This window comes from Phoenix dactylifera, unplaced genomic scaffold, assembly GCF_009389715.1.
Source record: "Phoenix dactylifera cultivar Barhee BC4 unplaced genomic scaffold, palm_55x_up_171113_PBpolish2nd_filt_p 000319F, whole genome shotgun sequence".
Taxonomy (NCBI): Eukaryota; Viridiplantae; Streptophyta; class Magnoliopsida; order Arecales; family Arecaceae; genus Phoenix; species Phoenix dactylifera.
Window position 1 is genome coordinate 160989 of NW_024067788.1, and position 20966 is coordinate 181954.

A 20966-nucleotide genomic window follows, 5' to 3' on the forward strand; every position below is an offset into this window, starting at 1 on the left:
TTGGATTTGTAATATTAACATCTCTAAATTAATGTGCTAAAATTTTTCTTAACAAATAGAACTGGATCTATTGATTATACTAAGTTGTTGCATTTGGGCCATACCTTGTATACTTGGAATAGAGCTTTGTATATCAAGATCAAAAAATTATGTTAAATTGCAAAATATTAAGAATGTATCATGAAGGATATGTAGTCCTTTTGTTTTATGAAGATGATCTTATATCATTTTATACAATTAGGTTTTAAGAAATATACGAGTTAGACACCGGCAACAAGTACAGTTGTAGGAACTGGTAATCTAGATATTAGTGTTGTAATTTTCTCAATTTCATGATCTCAATATATTACATTTTTTTATTAAAAAAAATTCATGCATTTTTAAACTTTGATTCTAGATTATTTCATTTTTTATTCTTTTGCAATCTTGGTTATTCTAAATTAGGATTCAGCTAACAAAAACTAGTAGAAGAATCAACTCATATAAAAAATTATATATATATATATTAAAATAAAAAAAATAAAAGTTAATTAAATAAAACTTATTTTTTAATCATGTTCTTTAGCCGGTGTCACTGGTGCTAGGGGTCCCACTTTCACCCTCCTCCTGGTCAAGATATAAGAAAGCAAATAGAGACTTGCTTTCACTCCCCTGATACGCTCACCTCCTAGTAGTTACATCACTTGCCACCCGACCCCTATATCAGCCTGCGAATTAAGAAACCACGCAGCAAGCGGAGCGGTTCGCTGTATATGATGGCAACCACACCGCGAGTGGCCAGATCTCCAATCAGAGAAAGCCAAAAAAAAAAAAAAAGCTCGACACGGAAGGAGATAAGGAGCCAAGGTGGAGGAAACCAAGCAAAGGAATGGACTATAATGACTAAGTTTGCGACAAATAATCTACAAAATTATCTGTCTGAAGGAAGGAAGATGAATGGATTGCCTGGTGGTGGTCCCCACCTGTCATGAAGAAGGTTGGTGTGCCAATAGCGAGGGGTTGTGAGATTACTTGTTGAAATTGTTGTTGCTATAACTTGTGAGGGCCCCAAGGAAAGCAGGAGACGTCTTTTCTCTGGAAAAAAAAAACTGCTACTTTTTCATGCTCGTTTTGGAGAGCGGCGGTTTTGGAAGAAGGAAACTCGGTTCCTCTGTCTCCCCGTCCCTCCCTCGCTCTCTCTCTCTGTCTCCCTCTCTACAGGACACTGACTTGGTCTTTAAATTGGCTCTGCTTCGAGGCTGAATCAACAACTACTTAGGCCCTGCGAGCCCCGTAGCAGTTTCAGCAGGGCTGGACTGCTCCCTATGCTGATCATAGAGTGAGAAGGGGACTACAAGGAGAGGGGGAAGGAAAAGGAAAGGAGCGATCTTGATGGGTTTTTAGTAGTTGTTGGGTGGGGATGAAGTGCAAAGGTGCGATCTTTATGGGTTTTTCGTCGTAAAGTTTGGATTTTTTGTCTTTTCGGTAATACGTACTGATATTTTTGGTCTTTATTGGATTTTTCCTCCCTTGTTTTTTACTGTAATTTGGTTTGGTCTGCTAGTGGGTTTTGATGGGTCGGTCAGGCGGTGTTAGATTCTAGAGGGAAAGAGTCGCCGCAGATGAAAATCTTAGAGAAGTGTGAAGAATTTTAGTTGTTCTTTGTATTTATGGCTGCTAGTTGATCTTTGTGTAGCCAAAAAAAAAAGGTTGTCTTTTTTATTGGTGTGAGATAACTTTTTTCCAACAAAATCTGTCTACTTTTTTTGAATTTGATGTTTCTTTGTGCGAAGGCTTGGGTTTTGTTTAGTATTTCAGGTGCAGTAGATAAAATAAACGAGTGGCTTGGTAATTTTATATTAGATTTCTGGTTTTCTTTTAGGAGTTTATAGCAATTGGATATTCCTTTGAAGTTTAGGAGGGCCTTGCTGAACTAGGAAAGAGGGAGTATTAGAGGGGATTCTGTTGGTTTTGTAATTATAGCTCCTCTTTTTCTCCTGTTCTTCTCGTATAAGATCTTAAACATCCAGTTTCATCTGTTCTAAAACTCTGAATCATAGGCACTGAGGAGGTCTTTATCAAAGCAACCCCTAAAAGGGGAAACAGAAGAAAGAATAAAAAGGAGACCTTTGGGTCTTTTCTGTTATCTTGTATATGGTTGCTCACCTCTGATGAGCAGCACTGAGGAGGATTCTCGAACCAGCCTAGGTGAGCTTATGGGTTTCATACTTGTTGTCTTAATGCCAATTGAGTTGCTGTTGTTTGTTTCTCATTCACCTTTTGAAGATAGAAAAAAGTTACAGAAAGAGAGAAGATTGAGAAGACCCAAGTCTTTTATTTTCTTCTACTTTTTGTTCCATTTACTCTCTATATGAAGTATTAAATCTTTTTCTCTTGCCATTGCAGTTCTCTTTTTATGCTTCTGAGATCAAAGATTCCAAGACATTACATTGAGGAGGAGGTTTAGAGCAGCTAGCAACAACTAAGACCTCATGTCTGATAACACTTGCCTTCCGTCTCCCACTGCCAATAATAAGAGGCCCACAGCTTCCTCTCTCTTCCCCTCTCCAAGGCTCTTTTCAGGTTTTTCTCCAAAGGGTCCCTCAGACTGTGAGGCTGCCATGAGCCCAACCTCCATACTAGAAACCAAACCCTTCTCTGCTATTGGGAACCCCTTTTTCACTGGTGGGAACCAAAGAAGGTCCATCAGAGATGCTACTGCTCCCACCTCTGCTAATCGGAGCAGACATCACCCTTGGGACAACGGAGACTCAAAAGCCATTGGACTTGGCCTTGTGGATGCTCTCAACAATGAAAAAATTGATAAGCAGGCCTGTAAGCCAGAGAGTAGGATGGTGCTGTTTGGCTCGCAGCTTAAACTTCAGATTCCTCCTATCCAATCCAGTTCCTTTTCGCCATCCCGTTCAATCGAGTCTCCTCATTCACCAATAGAATTTGGCATCAAGACTAAGAATTCCCAGTTGGCTTTGTACTCTCCTGCCCGGAGATCTCCAATGGGGTCGACCAACATGGAAGCTATTGTGCTAACTTCTTCTCCTCGCCTTTTTACGGGCTGCCTTACTCCGAGTGAGATGGAGCTCTCAGAGGACTATACTTGTGTGATCTCTCATGGTCCGAACCCAAGGACCACTCACATATTTGACAATTGCATTGTGGAGAGCTGTGGTGATGGAGTTGTTGCTTTGAGGAAGGAAAACAGGCCCTTGGCTAATAATTCAGGCTATACTTCAGATGATTTCTTGAGCTTCTGCTATGCTTGCAGGAAGAATCTGGGGCAGGGGAAAGACATTTTCGTGTATACGTAAGTATGCTAATTTTAACATAATCTTCTCTTAGCTGTCATGCTGCTGAGAATACTTGTGGTTGCTTTTTAATCTAGTTATAGTGCTTATAACTTGGTACTCTATTTAGGAAAACTCTGCCATGGAATTTCTTTTATAAGCTAGACTTCTATGGAGTTGTAAGACCATCACAGCCTGGATTTAACCTGTCACATATAATGAAAAATCTGCTTTTTTTCTAGTATAGTTCTGAAATTTATAGCTTGTTTTACATTGGCCATATGCACTGTTAGTTGGTATGCTCATGTTCATTATTGGCTGATGCAGACTTTTAATCCTTTCTTGCTTTAGGATCCAAGAATAGTGAACTTTAGATTTTTTTTGCCATGTGGAAGTCATGTTGAGATCCCACTTGAGATTCTCACTCCATTTGATCATGATGGGGTGCAAAAATTTCTGGGCAGGCATTGCATGTAACCCTTGATCACAACTTTTTTTCTTCTCCACAATCAAGAACTTAATAAGCTTGTGCCTCAAGTTGGGGTTATGTCGAAAGTGACCTACATTTTATTCTGGTGTTCTTCTGCTTGATTTTAAATCCATGGATGTTGTAATTTGCTTGACTGTCTTGGTATCTTATCTATGTTACATTCCTCCTTTTTTGTGTTCACAACATAATTTTCTATCTGAATTGCCAAATTGCCGTTAGGTTCCATGTTCATGTACATCTCAATTGTACTTTAGTAAAGGTCTAGATACCACAATCCATTGTCTCTTTAATTTGTTTTTGAGGACCTATGCGGGCATGCGTTTAGTCCCACATCAGCTATGCATTTGGTAGATCTTGGGTATTTATACAAGGCTAAGGAACCCAAATAATACCTTCTGGTTAGTCTCTTTGGGTGGGTCCTGTATTGTTACAAATGGTATCGGAGTGGATCCGGCTCATGGCCCATGTGAACTAGGGGACATTGTAGCACGGGCCCGTTTGGGCTGAGCACAGGCCGATTGTGGTATTTGTGATTAGATTTGTGGTATTTGTGATTGGATTTGAATCAATTCAGACCCTTAGCTTGGCAAGGATGCCATGGCTTAAACGGAGACAATTCGTGCGGGTATGTATTTAGTTCCACGTTGGTTATGTATTGGGTAGATCTTGGGTACTTATACAGGACTGAGGAACCCAAATAATATCTTCTGGCTAGCTTTTTTGGGTGAGGTCCTGGGTTGTTACAGTGTCTCTCTTTGTTTACTAGTATTTCCTTCTCCTAAATTGGGAAGAGTTTATGACACAGCGTGACAACTTAGGTGCTTTTATTTTTTCTTTCAGAGGTGAAAAGGCATTCTGCAGCCGTGAGTGCCGTGACCAGGAGATGCTGTTTGACGAAGAGATGGAGAAGTGCTCAGGAGACCTCTCAGATTCCCTCTAGAAGGTAACCTTTTTTGGCGTGCTATCTTCCTTCTAACGGATGAGAGAAATCCATAAGCAGCATCCATAAGCAGCCTCAGACGAGTGTTCTGGTTGCTTCTTATTATAAATTTCTTTGAGTTATTATGTAGTTTTCAGTATTATGAAAAATTATCTTGTTATATATTTTTTTCTGGGTCTTCTTTTCCCTTCTTCATCAGTTTCTTTTCTGCTGCCAATAGAAGAGGCTGGTGGTGAGTTATATTGTAGAGACAATATACTGGTTGCTGCTGGACTTTTCGACATTTTTTGGCTGAGAAATTTATGAATTCCAGATTTATGTTTTTTATTACTGATATCTGTTACAGTGGAAAATCCTTGTCAAGATAATTTGCAATCTCTGCTCCTGCTGGCCAATCATGACAGTAAGAAGTGGGTAGCATAATCAATTTAGCAGTATGCCAGTATCCATTGAATAGGATGAAAATTATGCACTACACACCATCATCTTACATATGTCTAATTATATATGTGAAATAGTATGCGTCGATGCATTTGATATTAAATAATCGGCTATGTTACCATGAGTTGCTTTGTCCTATTAGATTGTCTTATTATAAAAAAATGTCTTATTATAACAAAGAATTAAGTGAATATCTTTCTGTACGTCCTCTCCTTAGGGTATGTTTTCATTCAATTAAACAATTAATCAGATATTTTATTGAGGCATTAAAACAAACACACTTTGTATCATACAAACTAAGTAGAATTTATATATGTGTATCTGTTTAGTTACAGAATAGATGACGTAACATTCTGATGTTTAAGTGTGCAAGGGACACCTTTATCTGGGCACTCACTATAAAGCTAATATGTGCAAGCGTTATCAAGACCAAGATTATGGACGATTTTTTTTTTTTTTTGAGTTTAAAATGGAGTTAGATAGACTTGTAATAGAGCATAAATCCTTTCTAGAGATTTAATCTGCTGAGTTTGATTTAATATGGTGTAGAACTCATGTAAAACATATTTTGCACTTCAAGTGTACTTAAATTCTAACATAAATAATTTCAGCAGATTTCACAGTATATGTACAATAAATTTAATACTAAAGGTGCTCTCTATTCAATATCAAATGGTTTGCTTAGGCAATAGATTGAGCATCTATTTTATGAACTTTTCTTGCATAGTATATGCCATGATGTATCTATCTAAATTATAGAATGAATGAGGTAGTCTCCAAATATGTAAGTACATGAGGCATCTTGTCTACATGCTTAGCATAAGTTAATCCACTTAGGCATCTTATGACCAAGACAACGAGCATTTTTCTTTCTTTATATTTATTTTTCTTTGGAACAGAAGTAAAAGACCTTTCAAGGAAACCAGAGGTAAAAACTAAATATATGAAGGGAGCTGTTGCAATGAATGCTTGAACTTTGACTAAATGTCAAGCATAGTTTACAATAACCCCTAAAATTGTTTGCATTTTGACATGGGGTCAATACCACTATCATGCTTGGTCATCAAACTTAGTAGTTTACCGTGAGTCTGGAAACTTAACATTCATAATGGTCCAGTTCATCCAACTAAATGAGATGCACATTTTTTTTTTTGTTACAAAAAGGGACTAGACTTAACATGCATGTACTAAACTAAAGTATTAGGACTCGTTTGGTTCGCGGAAAGACTTTTTTCTTACTGGAATGTTTTTTCTGGAAAGATGATTCTTGAGAATATGATGTCTGAGAAAATGGTTTTGGCATGTTTGGTTGATCATGGAAAAGTGGCACATTCCAGAGTGGCTTATGTTTGGTTGAGCATCTACTTTTCTGAAAAAGTTGTATGAAATACGTATTACACCTTTAATAAAGGAGAAAACTTTATCGATGGATTTTGAAAGTAGCTTTTCCATTTCCTCTATAGGTTTTTCTTTCCAATGAAACATGGGAATCTTATTGCCATGGGAATACTACTTTTTCATCTCTCTTCTTTGAAAACTCTAACCAAACAAGAGGCATTTCTTTGTTTTTTTCATTGACCACACTTTCTCCCTTTTTTTTCTTGCAAACAAACAAGTCCTTAGATTAAAATAAGCCAGGAAACTTAACATTCATAATAATCCAGTTCATCCAACTATAGGACATGCGCTTTTTTATGTTTTTTTCGATAGAAAGGGGCTAGATGCCAACATGACATGCACCTCCAATGGATGTTTTTTTAAATCCTGATGCTATGGAAGAGAAGCTTAAAGAACTGGCCTTAGAAAACTTTGAATGAGAAAAACGCTTCTTTTATAGTAGGCTAGCAGCTTGGGTAGTTGGCACAGGTTATGGGATAGCTCAAGCCCGCTAGATAGAATGCTGAGCTATGTAATCTTTACCCCAACCAAATTGACCATAAATCTGCCCCAGATTTCAACCTGATTAATAGCAACTAGCAAGTAAGTCCTGCAGGAGTTGGCAATTGGGAGATTCAAGGGTGTTCTCTCTTTACAATTTGTGGATGATACCATTTTATTTTGTGAGCTCATTTGCATGCCTCCCATTCATTATTTACCATTATGAATGCCTTTAAAGCTTGAAGGTTAATTTGGCTATAAGTGTTTGGTTTTCCATCTTTAGGACTTTTTGGAGAAGATGACTCCAATCCAGAGTGCTTGGCAGTTCTATCCAATTGCAATGTGTTAAATGTTGTGCATATTACGAGTGTTTCTTTAAAGTGAGTGGTTACCACTAATTTACAAGAATCTAGATTGTGGGTGGAAACATAGAGTTTTTTCATCTGCTGGTATCCTCATTTTGTCACATGCCTGTTTTCTTAAACATCTTGTTTAGTTGCTACATAGGCAAGATGAGCTTTTATTTGGAAGGGAAACAATGTGGTGGGTAGTGTCACGCCCCAGATCCGGAGCATGACATGGCCGTGCTACCGTAGGGTATTGCCTACAATAACACGAAGCCCACAATAAAATTCATATACAGCATGATAAAATTTGTCCAATTTCATTCACTAAACAAAAAGAAACGCCTACATAGCATTAAAATTTAACATATGAATTCATAGACATAACTACACTTATTGCTAGCTTGCAACTATGCTTTAAGCTTTATTCTTTTATCCTTCATTTATTTATTCTTCTCCGCTCCTAGCAACTTTAATTATCCAAAACAAAAAAATAAATAAATAGATGAATAAGCTTTGCGGTTCATTAAGTAACCATGCACTACCTTACCGGATCAAGATTAAATTTTTACATAATTCAATGCATCATTTGAAAAGTAGAATTATACTGTAAAATAAAACATTTCATAATCATAATAACAAGCTGTCGCAACGAACCAATCATGTATGCACAAATCATGCAAGTTTATTAATCTAATGATGCAATTTAAAATATCCATAATCGTCAAATGTTTGCCATTTATCCATACTTTTAATCAAAACAGTGCTCAGATTTTTGTGCTACGGTCACTATAATTCCGTGACTGGGTCGTCTTCGTAATCGATAAAATCTCATAGTTTATATTCGTTACCAACTTTAACCTGTTGGCAGAGGGCCGTTTTTGTTTGATACTAGCTTTAGGTGTCGATTGGCCTCCATTTCTAAAGGCGGTCATACTATCTGAGAGCTCGTAAAATATTTCATATTTTTCATAAATCTTACCTTTATAAATAGGTAGAAAATGCTAAATAGCGTCACAAAAGTTTAAAATGCATAATCATGCCACATATATTATTTTTATGCAATTTTTCATAAACATAATCCGTACGTAAATCATTTACAATAAAGTATTCAGTAAGGATGCTATTTGGCTAAAATATGGAACATTTACAATCATATGCTTGATCCTAAATTTTAAGAGAATGAAAAGCCCATCACATCACTATAATTTATATTTTAATTTTAGAGAACATAATTCATGCATAAATTATCTACAGTAAAGCATAATGAATTATTCATAAATCATGGATGAAAAACTAATTACATCACTATATTTATATTTCGCAATGCATATAATTTAAATAATTCAAAAATTAGTAAGGTTCGTGCTAGGGTCACTTACCACTGTTCGCCCAAAAATCACTAGGTTCAGTTGGGCAAATTTGCTGCACCAATCAAAATTATTTAAAAATAAATTACTTGCTATTCACTATTTAAAATCTAAATATAAATTAAGAACCTCTAAGCAACCCGAAATGGACTTTAGCAGGCCTCAAGTCTCGATTGGGTAAATCGGACTAGGATCTACAAATTAGGTAAAGAGAGAATGGTTGCACCCAGAAGGGAACTTCTCTCTCATTTTTTAATTTATATATTTATTTATTTATTTATTATTATTATTATTTTATTTTTTTCTCTCTTTTTTTTCTTCTCTTATTCTCTCTCTCTCTCTCTCTCTCTCTCTCTCTCTCTCTCTCTCTCTCTCTTTCTTTCTTCTTCATCGCCCGTTCCCCTTTTCTTAGGTGGAGAGAGGAGGTCTGAACCCGCCCCACCAAGATATAGGGGTGGGGAGGAAAAGGGGCCTCCGGCCTTATAGCGCTGCGGTCGAGGATCGCAGCGCTCAGTGGAACGACCACCAGGTAAGTGGTCTTCCACTTTTTTTTCCTCTTTCTTTTTCCTTCTCTTTCTCTTTTCTTTTCTTCCTTTCTTCTCTTCTTTTCTTTTTTTCTTCTCTTCTTCTTCATCGTTCTCCCCTCATCTCCTAGGAGGGGAAAGGCGAGAGCCTGCCCCACCGAGGGAGGGGAGGAAGGGCCTCCGGCCCGACGGCGACTTCAGCCGAGTACCGGCGGTGCTGCGGCCGAGGAACCACCGATAAGTGGTCTCCCCCCTTCTTCTTCTTCTCTTCTTTTTTCTTTTCTTTTTTTTCTTATCTCGGCAACCCCTTGGCCGGATTCTGGCCATTGCTGTTTCGATTCGGAGGGGGGGGAGACAGGGGAGGAGATGGAGGGGCTTACCTTGCTCCGGAGGGGTTGTGGCGACGAATCCGGCGGCACAAAGGCAGGGCATAGTAAGCCAAGCAGAGAAAGGAAGAAGGGAAGGGAGAAAGGAAAGGAAGGAGAGGAGAACGGAGAGAGATGGAGGAGGAAGAAGGGTTCAGTAAGCCCAAGCAGATGGGGAGGGAAGAAATAGAGGGAGGAGACTGCGAATTCTGCAATCTCCTCGCGCTATTCTTTCAAAATCGGTGCCCGCCGGAAAGGAAAGAAGAGGGGCAGAGCTCCGGCCATGTTGCGCGGCTCTGCCTCCCTTGCGGCGAGGATCATAGCCATCTCCACCCAGCTGGCCATGAACAGGGTGTCATGGGTAGTGGTTTTTGTTTATAAAACAGGAATTGGTTTATAAATCCTTAGGTTAAGGTGACTGTGATCATAGATCCGAGATTTTAGTTTGGTTTTATTCAGAAGTTGGTACGGAAGATATTTCCGAAAAGAGAAGAGATAGGAAGAGTACCCTTTGAGATCTTATCACCAAGAAGCATCATTCTTTGGAAGTTTTATAACCTAAATCCAATTCTCATTTTTGGAAGGGAAGCCTTAAGATTGCAGATGGTTTTCATTGTGGTACTAATTGTATTATTGGTAATGGCTGATGGTCTCTTTGGAAGGGTAGACTGTTGGAAGATTTGCCTAGTATTGATCTATTTTCATATGTATTTTCTCTACAATTAAATGATGAAGGTACAGTGGTGCTGACAGATTGTTATAATGGAACATTTCAGGTAGCTCTAATGAGGAATATCAGTGAGCAGCAATTTGTTGATTATCTATAACTCAATTTTTTGGAATGGGTGAATCTTTCTTCAAATGGGAATGGTTCTGAATGGAGGTGTTGTTCACACATTATCATTTTCTCTTTATTTTATTTTTTTTTGCCCTTTTAAGATTCTCGAACATGGCTGGATCAGTGATGGTCGGACATTTGCAATTTGAAAGACTTTTGTGGCGAAGAATGTTAGAACATTAGTTGGTGGGTGCAAGGTGCAGACTATTTAGTTTCTATAGGTGTGAGTCTAATCATGTGCATAATTCCTGTATAAATTGGTCAGGTCAGGTTTCCAATTTTTCTTGAGGTATATCAGTGTATCCAGATAGAACTTATGGTTAGCATGGCACAAAGCAATAAGAAAAAGGTTAAGAGTGGGTTTTAATATTCTTGTCATTGCTTATGTTTGTTGGATTGGGAGAAAGAAATTGATGCCTCACATGACAATTTTTTCACATGTTCAATACCACTCTATTTGTGGATGTAGAGGTAATGAGGAAGAGAGGATACATGGAGAGATGGTACACTCCCATTCACTTTATATTTTTCTCTTAGGATGATTCACCAGAATGGTATATAGATGTATCGTGACTTTTTAATACAGCACTCCGAATTGATAACTGTTAAATACTTGCATGAACTATAAATGTAGCCACTTGAAAACTCTAAAAGGCACTACTTGAAATCTCTAAAAGATTTTTCAGGTAAATTCTACTCATTTAGGACTCTACTTATGCATAGATGTAATTAATACTCTAATGAAAACTTAATTTATTTTAATGTTCAGCATGCACTTTCTTTTGATTAAGTCAAATAACTAGGTAGCTTAGTATTGCTTTTTTTTTTTTTTCTGATTGTAAGGGAGGCTAAGAACCACCCAAAGCTTTATTATAAGAAATTTATTTACAGAGTAGGATATACATGGAGTCTAAGAGAAGTTCAGGAGTTCAAGATACGAACGAAAACTATCAAAGCTTCCTGTTAAAGCCAAGAACAAAAGAAGAATGTAGGAGAACAGAACCAAAAAATAAGTTCAAGATCGCATGTTGAACAGTTTTCCAGCCAATTTTGCAAAACCTAAGAGTTCCTTGTCATTGCAGAGAAGAGACCAATCTTTATATAACTGCAGGATGTTCCATTTCACCTGTTCTGCTGGGGAGCTTCTGTTGAGGAAGCATAGCATTGCCGAATTGAAGTACAGTGTTCAATTGCACTTATGACTAACTTTAGTATATGCTTGATTGGAAGTGCATTCTACCACAGCAAAAACATCATACAAGCTAAATTTTATGAATTTACTTCTAAAACATAGAAGAGATCTCATGGTATAATTTGCTAATGGAAAGGGAAGGGGAAAAAGGAAAAACAGATTTCAAAGAAAATAAAAGCCCGAGTAAACTTTCTTTCAGAACTTGCATATATTTGAATATAAAGTAGCCACGACATTATAAACTGCCAAAGGGAAAAAAGAAAATGCTCTTAGAAAGTGAGAGTAAAAATCTATAGCCAGGTCTAACCAACCCAGAACTATAGACTAAAAAAGAAGAACACGATCTAACCCCCCATTGGATCAAGTTGCTCTTCGGGAAGTCCCTGCAGGAAGAGAAGAACTAAATATGCTTGTCTAATGAAGCCAAATACAAAATGAATGCTCTCCTCCTTGTTTAAACTATCCAACTCTTCCTGAAACCAAAAATTTGCAATCTTTTGTTTGTCGTCATGTTGTGCCTGGAATGGGAGCTTCTGCATCTCTTGACAAGTGAGCACGGTAACATATTCTAGGGAAGGGATATAAATTACATGACCACAAATGCTCTGCAATCTTGGTAATGCAACCAAGACTAGTCTCCTGAGCCTACGCAGGATGGGGCTCACCTCTTCTCTTTCTATTTCTGGGACTCAAGCCAGTTTCATCCTCTGCATGACCAATTGCTCCATACCAAAGCAAACCATCAATCTTAGCTCAGTAGGGCATGGAAGTCCTTGCAGCCAATTAACATTTTTCAACTTGTGACATGAGGTAATCCCGAAATGTTGAAGCCTTTGAAAGAGCTCCCTTGTTTGCGGTCCCCTCCAAATAATACCCTTAACTCCCAATGATTATAGAGCTGGAGGATCTCTAGTCTTTGTAGATGAGGATGCTTTGGTTCCCCTATAGCCCTGCTTACATTTGCCACCACCTCCTCCTAGGCATTGCAACTTGGAGGCATCCCAAGGTTCTATAGCCTAACTGCTGAAGTTAAAAGGGTGGTCTCTATTTGTAAATCATTTATACCAAGCCATGTTTTGCTTGGATGAGATATTCTTTGAAGCGCTTGAAGCATTGCGCAGAGTGAGAGTAGCCCCTCCGTCAAGGGTAGCGAGGGGATGCAGGTGTGGGATTCTACTCTGGTAGGGTATTTTGTTGGCCCTAAACCGTCTTCATTGATCAAGAAGGAAATCCAAAAGGAACTCGAGTTTTTGGTGCGATCGCTCGGGAATTGAGACAGGCTCTCACTCTAAGAGCTTGTCAGCAATCCCCATGTAAGTGAACTCTTCTCGACCTACCTGCCCATATAGAGATACATCTGGTACCCGTGGCTTCGATGATGGGCGAGGTTCTCGACAATTACAAATGGTATCAAAGTAGATCCGGTTATGATCCATGCGGTCTTTTTGGGGCTGGGCTGATATTTCTGATTAGACTTATGGTATTTATGAATGGATATGGATCCTTAGCCTTGCGAGGACTCTAGAGCTTAAACAGGAGTGAGAGGATCTGTGTGGGCATGTGTTTAGATCCACATCAGTTATGCTTTATGTAGATTTTGGGTTCCGAAATAGGATTATATTTAAAAAATTTAAATAATACCTTCCAGCTAGTTTTTTTGGTGAAGACCTCAGTTGTTGCACCCATGAGGTATTGTGGATTGATGTACTATATCTTAGAAATGCAAATGCTTTAGTTTTGAGATTTGCCTCAATTCAGTGGATAATGGTAATATGTTTGCATTGGACGGGTTAACATATTGAGTTCAACTAGAGAGGTGGTATCCGCCGGAGGCTCCGTGGGGCTAGTGTGAGGTAGATCCAAGATGTCACAGGTGGCATGCATTTAAGAGCCCATGTGGATCTTCAAGATTCTGTTTGATTGAAGGCTTAAGGTTGAGAGTTTGGGACAGTGAAGAGGTTGCTGGCGTAGACCACCTAAGTGATACTTAGTGAAATTAGTAAAGTTGATGTTTTGGAATAGTTTAGATACATATTAATCTTAGATTCATGCAAGGATCATTAATATATTCATGTACTTATCCATCTTTACATTTTGCTATAATGTCTGTTTATTTTTCTGTGCAGTTTTAATTACATACAATTAATGTAAACGTATGTAATAGAAGTCTTCATAAAGCCTATAAAATACTTCTCTATTAGTTGTATTTGGAAACATAACCACAAATTGATTGTTCTCCATCTTTGTATTGAGTTGTTTTAATTAATTGTTCACACTTATTCATCTTTGGAGTTCTTTGTGTGTAGTTTCCTTTTTTTTTTTTCACATTGTGGTTGGCGGTCTTGTGCTAGCGTGACTTTTGTTGCACTATCCTTTTCTACAATATTTGTTCTGCCACTGCCTTTTCTCTTCTGCTGTCAATGCTTCTCTCAACCTTGTTCTTGCTTTAACAATTCATCTCTTCGTCTTCCTCCCACACTGTGAAGCCATCCATAGTGCTAGTTCTTGCATAACATGATGCATTTTCTCTTCCATTTTTACTAGACTCCAATGTCCATGCTTCCATCCAAAGTCTCATTTATGCAATCAAAATTATCTATCAAATCTAGCCACATTAAACACATTATAAGATCATTGGCAGTGCCATGGTTTCCGCCTCTAGCTGTTCTACTTCGATCCTGTAATCTGCCTCCATGATGCCTCCCACCTGTTCAGATCTTGCAGCGATCACCACCTTCTGTTTTCTCCCAAAGGCCATCGATCGACGAGCAAAAAAAAAAAATTCATTCAGAAGTTCTAGATGGCTTCTTTCTCTGAATTTGATGACATTCCTAGACCCTCTTCTATGTCCTTTCGGAGCTTCTCCAATTGCAGGTCCTTTGATGCCACAAACCAAATCTCATGATCAAACCCAAATTTCCATTGCTAAGTAATGAATTGTTGAGTCTAGTCATGAGAGTAATCTTCCCCATTCTGCTCACTCCCCATGTCTCCAAAATTCTCACTATGCCAACTTTGAGGTAGCCATGAACCCTCTTTAGATTTAATCAAAACCCGAGATGCTAGGAGTTTCTGTAAACAGGCTCCAAAAATATTGTTGTGTTATGCAAAGAAGTTAGATCTATGATTCATAGGGCAAATAGAGATATATACAACAAACAAGGATTTACATGGTTTAGTCTGCGATCAATGTCCATGGATGAAGAAGATTAGAGAAAGCTCGCTAATGGTAGAGGACTACAACAAAGAGAAACTCCCAATACAAAATCTCTCCTATGTCTCAGCTAGACTTTTGGATCATGCAAAGACTTGTAGCCTAATTGAGCCATTTATAGCAAAACTAGCCCTGAATTTGACCAACTCCATTCTTAGCATCTACTTGACCATGGTCGAAATAGTTCGGAGTTTGCACTATAGGGTTCTTTTCCACCTAGTTACCCACTCCAGCCCAATCTGATAATCCTACAACCAAAAATACCCTTTAGTAGGTATGTGGAATAGGGCTGCTTCCCCTAACAACACAACTACAACTGGCATTCTGAAAAATCCATGAATCAGCAAAGATCGTCGTTGAAAATGAAACAAAAATCATTTCAAATCATTCCCGGCAAAGGAACCGAACAAGATCAATTTCTGTATTCGAATTTCATAAGAGGATCCGATTTCAGAGTCGAGGTTAAAGAGTCAAGATGCAGAGGAACCACCGCCCAAAGGTGCCTTTAAAGGTAAGGCCGGTAGTAGGTGGCTAATGTTTGAGCAGAGAAATGAAGAAGTGACGTCCAAGCCCGTGGTCGCAATGTCGCCTCCACGCAAGCCCTCGGTCACTGAGCCGACCTCGTCTGCTCGGAAGGACACAACTCCGGCCAGCCTTCCGAGTTCTACCCCCGCTACCACAAAGATCACTACCCAACCACCGCTCAAGGGTACCCCCGCTCCCCAACTGAGCAAAATGGAGCAAATTCGGTTGAGGACCCGGAAGATGAGGGAAAGGAGAGAGAAGAAAAGGGAAGGTTCTGCTGAGACTCAAGTCCCCCTGCCGGAGCTCCCCGAACCTGAAGTGGACCTAGTCCTCTTTGAAGGAAAAGAATTTGACCTAGAAGAATGAGTCTGGGATGAAAGCCCTTCCCACCTCCTTTGAAGATCAAGTTTTTTTCTATGTTGTGGAATCGGTTCTATCTAAATCCCTCCCTGAGACTGGAAAAGGAACTACGGGCTACCAACAACACTGAGGAGTCCAGATGACTCATTTACAGAATCGAAGGAAACTGGAAGAATGAGAGAGTCCAGCTAAAGACGGATCTAGACTCGGAACTTGCCATAAGATTGATTTTTGTGGTGGCTTCAAATCCTGTCCCTTAATCGGCAAAACCCCATCTGACTTCTTGGCCCCCAAGAAAGATTTTTCCTATCCTAATTAAGCCGTTTGATTTCTGACCATAAGATTCAAGGTTTGCTTTCTCTTGAAGTATCTTGGACATCCAAGTATGCTATTCCATCACACTTAAAATGGGTCAATCAAATGCTTTCACAATCTGAAAGAACTCCCTAAAACCTCTAACATACACCATCCATTCCACCCATTCTCCCTTACAAGAACCCTCCAAAGAATTATGAAAATCATATAAAATACATGTAGAAATTAAGAAACATCACCATAACTCTATTGAAATACTTGTCATATCTCTTTCATTTTGCCTCGGGACAACAGGGTGAACCATCCATTTGTCACGCCCCAAAATTGAGACATAATATAGTTATGCTATCAAGAGGTACAACTAAAGATAATACGAAGCTAATATTACATTTAGCTTTCAAATTCAACTCAAAATATAATAAATAGGAATCCAAATTCATTATCATTAAAAGAAACAATACTGGTTTAGAGCGTCTAAATCCAAACATAAATACCCAACCCATAAATTGCAATACTTAGAAAAATTATGAAACTATAAATCCATGAACAATTAAAGAACTAAAACCTTGCTACATAATCACCAAGCTTATCAGTGTGGACTCCAAGCCTGGACCATCCTTCGTCCTCACTAACTTTATCCATTTGGAGAGAGAGAGAGAGAGAAATAAAGATATGTGAGCGGCACAGCTCAGTAAGTAAAACTTACACTATCTTACTGGATCATGCATACATTTTTCTATATCCATGCATCATTTAAGAAAAATAATAGTTATTATAAAAGTAATCATTTCATAGTACAATATATTATAATGCCAATCATGTATGCATAAATCATCCATATTTCACAAACTTGGTTCCAGGTTTATTTTGCAAATAATTTTATAATTTATTCTTTTATCATTTAGCCACATCATAGTTCAAAATATTACTTACGAATATTCATGCTACAATTTTTTTATACCTATGATAGGGTCGTGTTCGTAATCGACAAAGATTCATGTTTCATATGTCAAGTTTATACCCGCTAGCGGGGCCTGTGTTCGTAAGGATGCCAGTTCCGGATGTCAATTTTTTCAGATGATAGCCTTTCAAATACGTATATCTTTTTCTTAAAACATGCATATAAATAAATAAAAAATATTAAATGGCATAATCAGATTCATATTTCATAACAAAACTATTTTTTTAAACATTCATGGAACTATTTTTCATAATAAAACATGATTTTCATAACGCATATGCTGATCCATAATTTTAAAAAATATATATAATATTTTCACAAGCAAATGTTATGCAGAAAAAAACATGATAATTTTAAAAAATAAATAAGAAGTATAAGATTTATTTACTTCTTTTGTCTTAAACTATCAGATTTTGCTAGGCGACTCTACTAGACCTATTTAAAATATTAACAACAATATTAATTTCTATTTAATAACTTTAATAAAATAATAAGAGAAGTCTTGATTGGGCATATAGTGGTTTTGAGTGGGTCAGGTCTAGATGATTCATTCAATGAATCAAAGGACACAGATTCAATAAAGGCCAACATTAATCCACAAAGTTCATCAATAGAAGTTTCAGGAACATTTAATAGGGCCAGAATGATCGGTCCAATAGGCTGTCTGGGCACCAGGGCAGTTCAGAGTCTCTTTGTAGGATCAAATTTAAGTCCATAGAATTAGGTCATTTAGAGAGAGAAAGAGAGAGAAGAGAGAGAAGAAGAAGGATGGCTTTCTCTCTCCTCTTCTTATCATCTTCTTCTTCTTTCTACAAAGACTCATATCATCAACCTCATGAACAGAGAAGAAAGAGCAGACTCGGCTGATGAGGGTGGTCCGGCGAGGTGGCAGCTAGTGATGTTGGTGGCAGGTGGTAGCCGGCAATGGTTGGGGAAAGAGCCATGCTTGGCCAAAACAGAGAAAGAAAGGGAGAGGGGCAATGCCCCAGCTGCCTCGGTGGCAGCCCCTACAGCCTTAGGAAACTTCGACGAGGGAAGAGGACTCATCGGCAAGGGGTGTGGATGGCAGTTGTCGGTCGGCGGTGGTGATTTCCAGCAGAATCCGACAAGAAGAGAGGGGGTGGCTCTCGAAATAGGGCACTCGAACTAGAGGAAAAATGAAGGGCTTCGGGTGGTGGTGCTTGGTTGAGATGGCACGCCAACCACTAGAGAGAAAGAAGGAAGGACGTGAGTGGTGAGGGATCAATCGAAGGGGAGGGGTTTAAATAGAGATTTTGGGGGAGAAGATAAGGTCGGCCTGACGGCGGTAACGTCGGTCGTTTGTCAGTTGGCAACAAGCCTAACGGCTAACCGTCGTTGGCACCGACCTTGCGGAAGCAGCGTCAGCCATCCTTTGCAGCCTTATCTCTGACGAACAGGGCATCGGGTGAAGGAACGCAGTTCCTTTGTTCCAAGCCAAAAAAAATTTTGAATTTTTTTTCCGATTGAAATCAGTGGGCCTTGCCGACTTCAATCTAGGACGGGCCCAATTGGGCCGGCTCTCACACCATTTATGCCTTCAAGCCTTTGATCTAGCACCCCACACTATTCTAATTTGATTTCCGATACTTCTGCTACCTCTCTACTACCTTCGGGAGCCGTTAACCAAGAATGCAAGAGATCTACAGTAATACCTTAAGGGGCTGGGCCCATAGGGGCCTCTTCTTTTTCTACACGAATTGTCTCCGACAGCCCATCTAATTGAAGCTATCATATTCTTCCTTCTTTATTTTGATTACTATATGATGCTTTTCTGCTTACTTTTTCATTTACTGCTCATGTATCCCTAATTTGCTCGATGAATGAAGCCATTCTTTGATTACATCTTGCCTATTTAGCTTTTCCATTGCTTTGTTTTACTTTGTATGATCCCTTTTGATTGGAATCATATTTCTTTTTGCTTGGATAATTAGTGGAGAAAATATGTCTCAAAGCCCCTTGTTTTTCTCTCCTAAAATAGTCTTCTTAAACACTCTAAATCTATAGACAAGCTTTCACATTTTGAATAGGAGTTTGTTGCTTCAACTTCGTCAGCAGGCCTCTTCATATTTTCACCTTTTGCATTCCCAAATGTTATTCTACTTTCTCTTAGAAAAGATCGGTCGCCTCTCTTTTGATGTCCGCATAATTGCTAGTGGGGCATATACCTCACGGAGGCTAAGAAATTTGGGAGACTGAAGGAAATTCTGTCCTTACAATTTGTGGACGGCACTGATTTACTTTTTAAGCCAACGATACTGTAGATTTTTTGTCTCACCGACGTTGGTCAGGACAGTTATTGTGTGAAGTGAGGGTGCGTTTGCAGAAGTAAAAATGTTATTCTAATTCAGTTGCAGAAGCATTCAGCAATAGTTACCTACAGATAAGAGACAACTTATGGTATTCTCGCCATTGGGATTGCGCGAGATAGAAATTAGCATTTTTTAATAATGCAAAAAGTAAAATAGCATACTTTTCTTTTTTTTGAAAATTCAAATAATTATAAAAGAGAAAAATATAAATGTAAAAAAAATCTAATGTACTAGAATCAAGAAAGCAAACTAAAGCTACCAAGGCGGTAGCATAGATGGAACGAGGCTTGTTTCCACCGGGCTAGTCTAGGTTCGAAACGCGCGAGCATCAATTAAATTTGAGGACCGGATGCTTTACGTCTGGACGCTTTCGATGAAAGTGCTACTGATACTGAGGTGGCGTTGGGATGATGCACTCACATGTGGATGTTGATCCCAGTGGAGGGAGCCCACAGATCGGAAAGGGTACGCAGAAACTTGCGGCATGCATCGAACATTCTCTGGTGGAAAGGGGGCCCAATGGGGATTAGCTACCAAGGCGGTAGCATAGATGGAACAAGGCTTGTTTCCACCGGGCTGGTCCAGGTTCGAAACGCGCGAGCATCGATTAAATTTGGGGACCGGATGCCTTACGCCTGGACGCTTTCGATGGAAGTGCTACTGATACTGAGGTGGCGTTGGGATAATGCACTCACATGTGGATGTTGATCCCAGTGGAGGGAGCCCACGGATCAAAAAGGGTACGCAGAAACTTGCGGCATGCATCGAACATTCTCTGGTGGAAAGGGGGCCCAATCCCCCCCCCCCCCAATTCTCACACCTTATAAGCATTTTGGATGCAGAAATAGGTTTTTTTTTTGTTACAGCGGCAGTTCACACCCTATGGATATGGATACGACCAAAAAATTCAGAAAACAACATGGCAGAAAAAGAAGTCGGCAATCTGTCACCCTCCATCCACACAAAACCACCAGAGTGATGGGCCGCATAGGAGGTAACCTAATCAGCTACTCCATTCGCTTCTCTATAGGTATATGTGGCCTGATGGGCATCACACACCTGCAGCAATCTGCGAATATCGAGGAGCAGTGGCCTACCCTCCCCCGCACGACTCCGACCCCGGATCCAATCGATCACCGTAGCTGAGTCGCCCTCCAGAATAAGCCGATGTACACCCAAAGTCCGACGGGCAAAAGAGATGCCCTCCCAGACTGCTCTGAGCTCAGCACACACCACCGAGGCATCGAAGATCCGTTGACCACCTGTCGCCACTAGTCTGGACTCATGATCTCTGATGACAAAATCTACACCTCCACATCTCCCATCGTCCGCCACGCTACCATCAAAATTTATCTTGAGAAAGCTAGAGGTTGGGTTCCTTACCATCAGAACTGTAAAATCGGTCCCACGGTACTCTAGCTATCGTGGAGCCTAAAAGGCGAGCGTCGTAGTGTGGGTTTTTCACGTAGTCCTCAACCTAGGAGGCTAAATGATAAGATTCGTCAGGTATGACTGGATGCCTGGATCAGACAGGAAAAACTCTTGCTGGATCTCAGGATGAAGTCCTTTTCTAAGTCTTTCAATCCTCTGCAGCTCAA

The 20966-nt window shown here is 39.3% G+C and overlaps 1 protein-coding gene across 5 annotated transcripts; it reads left to right on the top strand.

Annotated features, from left to right (window-relative positions):
• Positions 1-1097: 1097 nt before the first annotated feature.
• Positions 1098-13258, top strand: LOC103696099 (FCS-Like Zinc finger 8-like). Of its 5 annotated transcripts, none has more exons than XM_039118199.1 (4): positions 1099-2187; positions 2386-3301; positions 4612-4714; positions 11363-13258. In XM_039118199.1, the coding sequence occupies exons 2-3, from the start codon at positions 2472-2474 to the stop codon at positions 4709-4711; spliced, it is 930 nt and encodes a 309-aa protein (XP_038974127.1). In that variant the 5' UTR covers positions 1099-2187; positions 2386-2471; the 3' UTR covers positions 4712-4714; positions 11363-13258. The 5 variants fall into 5 exon arrangements, with proteins under 5 accessions (XP_017695852.1, XP_038974127.1, XP_038974126.1 ...); XM_039118198.1 differs by lacking the exon at positions 11363-13258 and adding an exon at positions 10410-10838; XM_008777626.4 differs by lacking the exon at positions 11363-13258 and having other exon boundaries at positions 1100-1412; positions 2040-2187; positions 4612-5041.
• The last annotated feature ends 7708 nt before the right edge of the window (positions 13259-20966 follow it).

Bases quoted from the DNA above. Each gene is read 5' to 3' on its own strand.
- LOC103696099 (XM_017840363.3), top strand. From the start codon at position 2,472: ATGTCTGATAACACTTGCCTTCCGTCTCCCACTGCCAATAATAAGAGG. The intron at 3,302-4,611 runs GTAAGTATGCTA...TTTTTCTTTCAG, and splicing joins AAAGACATTTTCGTGTATAC to AGGTGAAAAGGCATTCTGCA.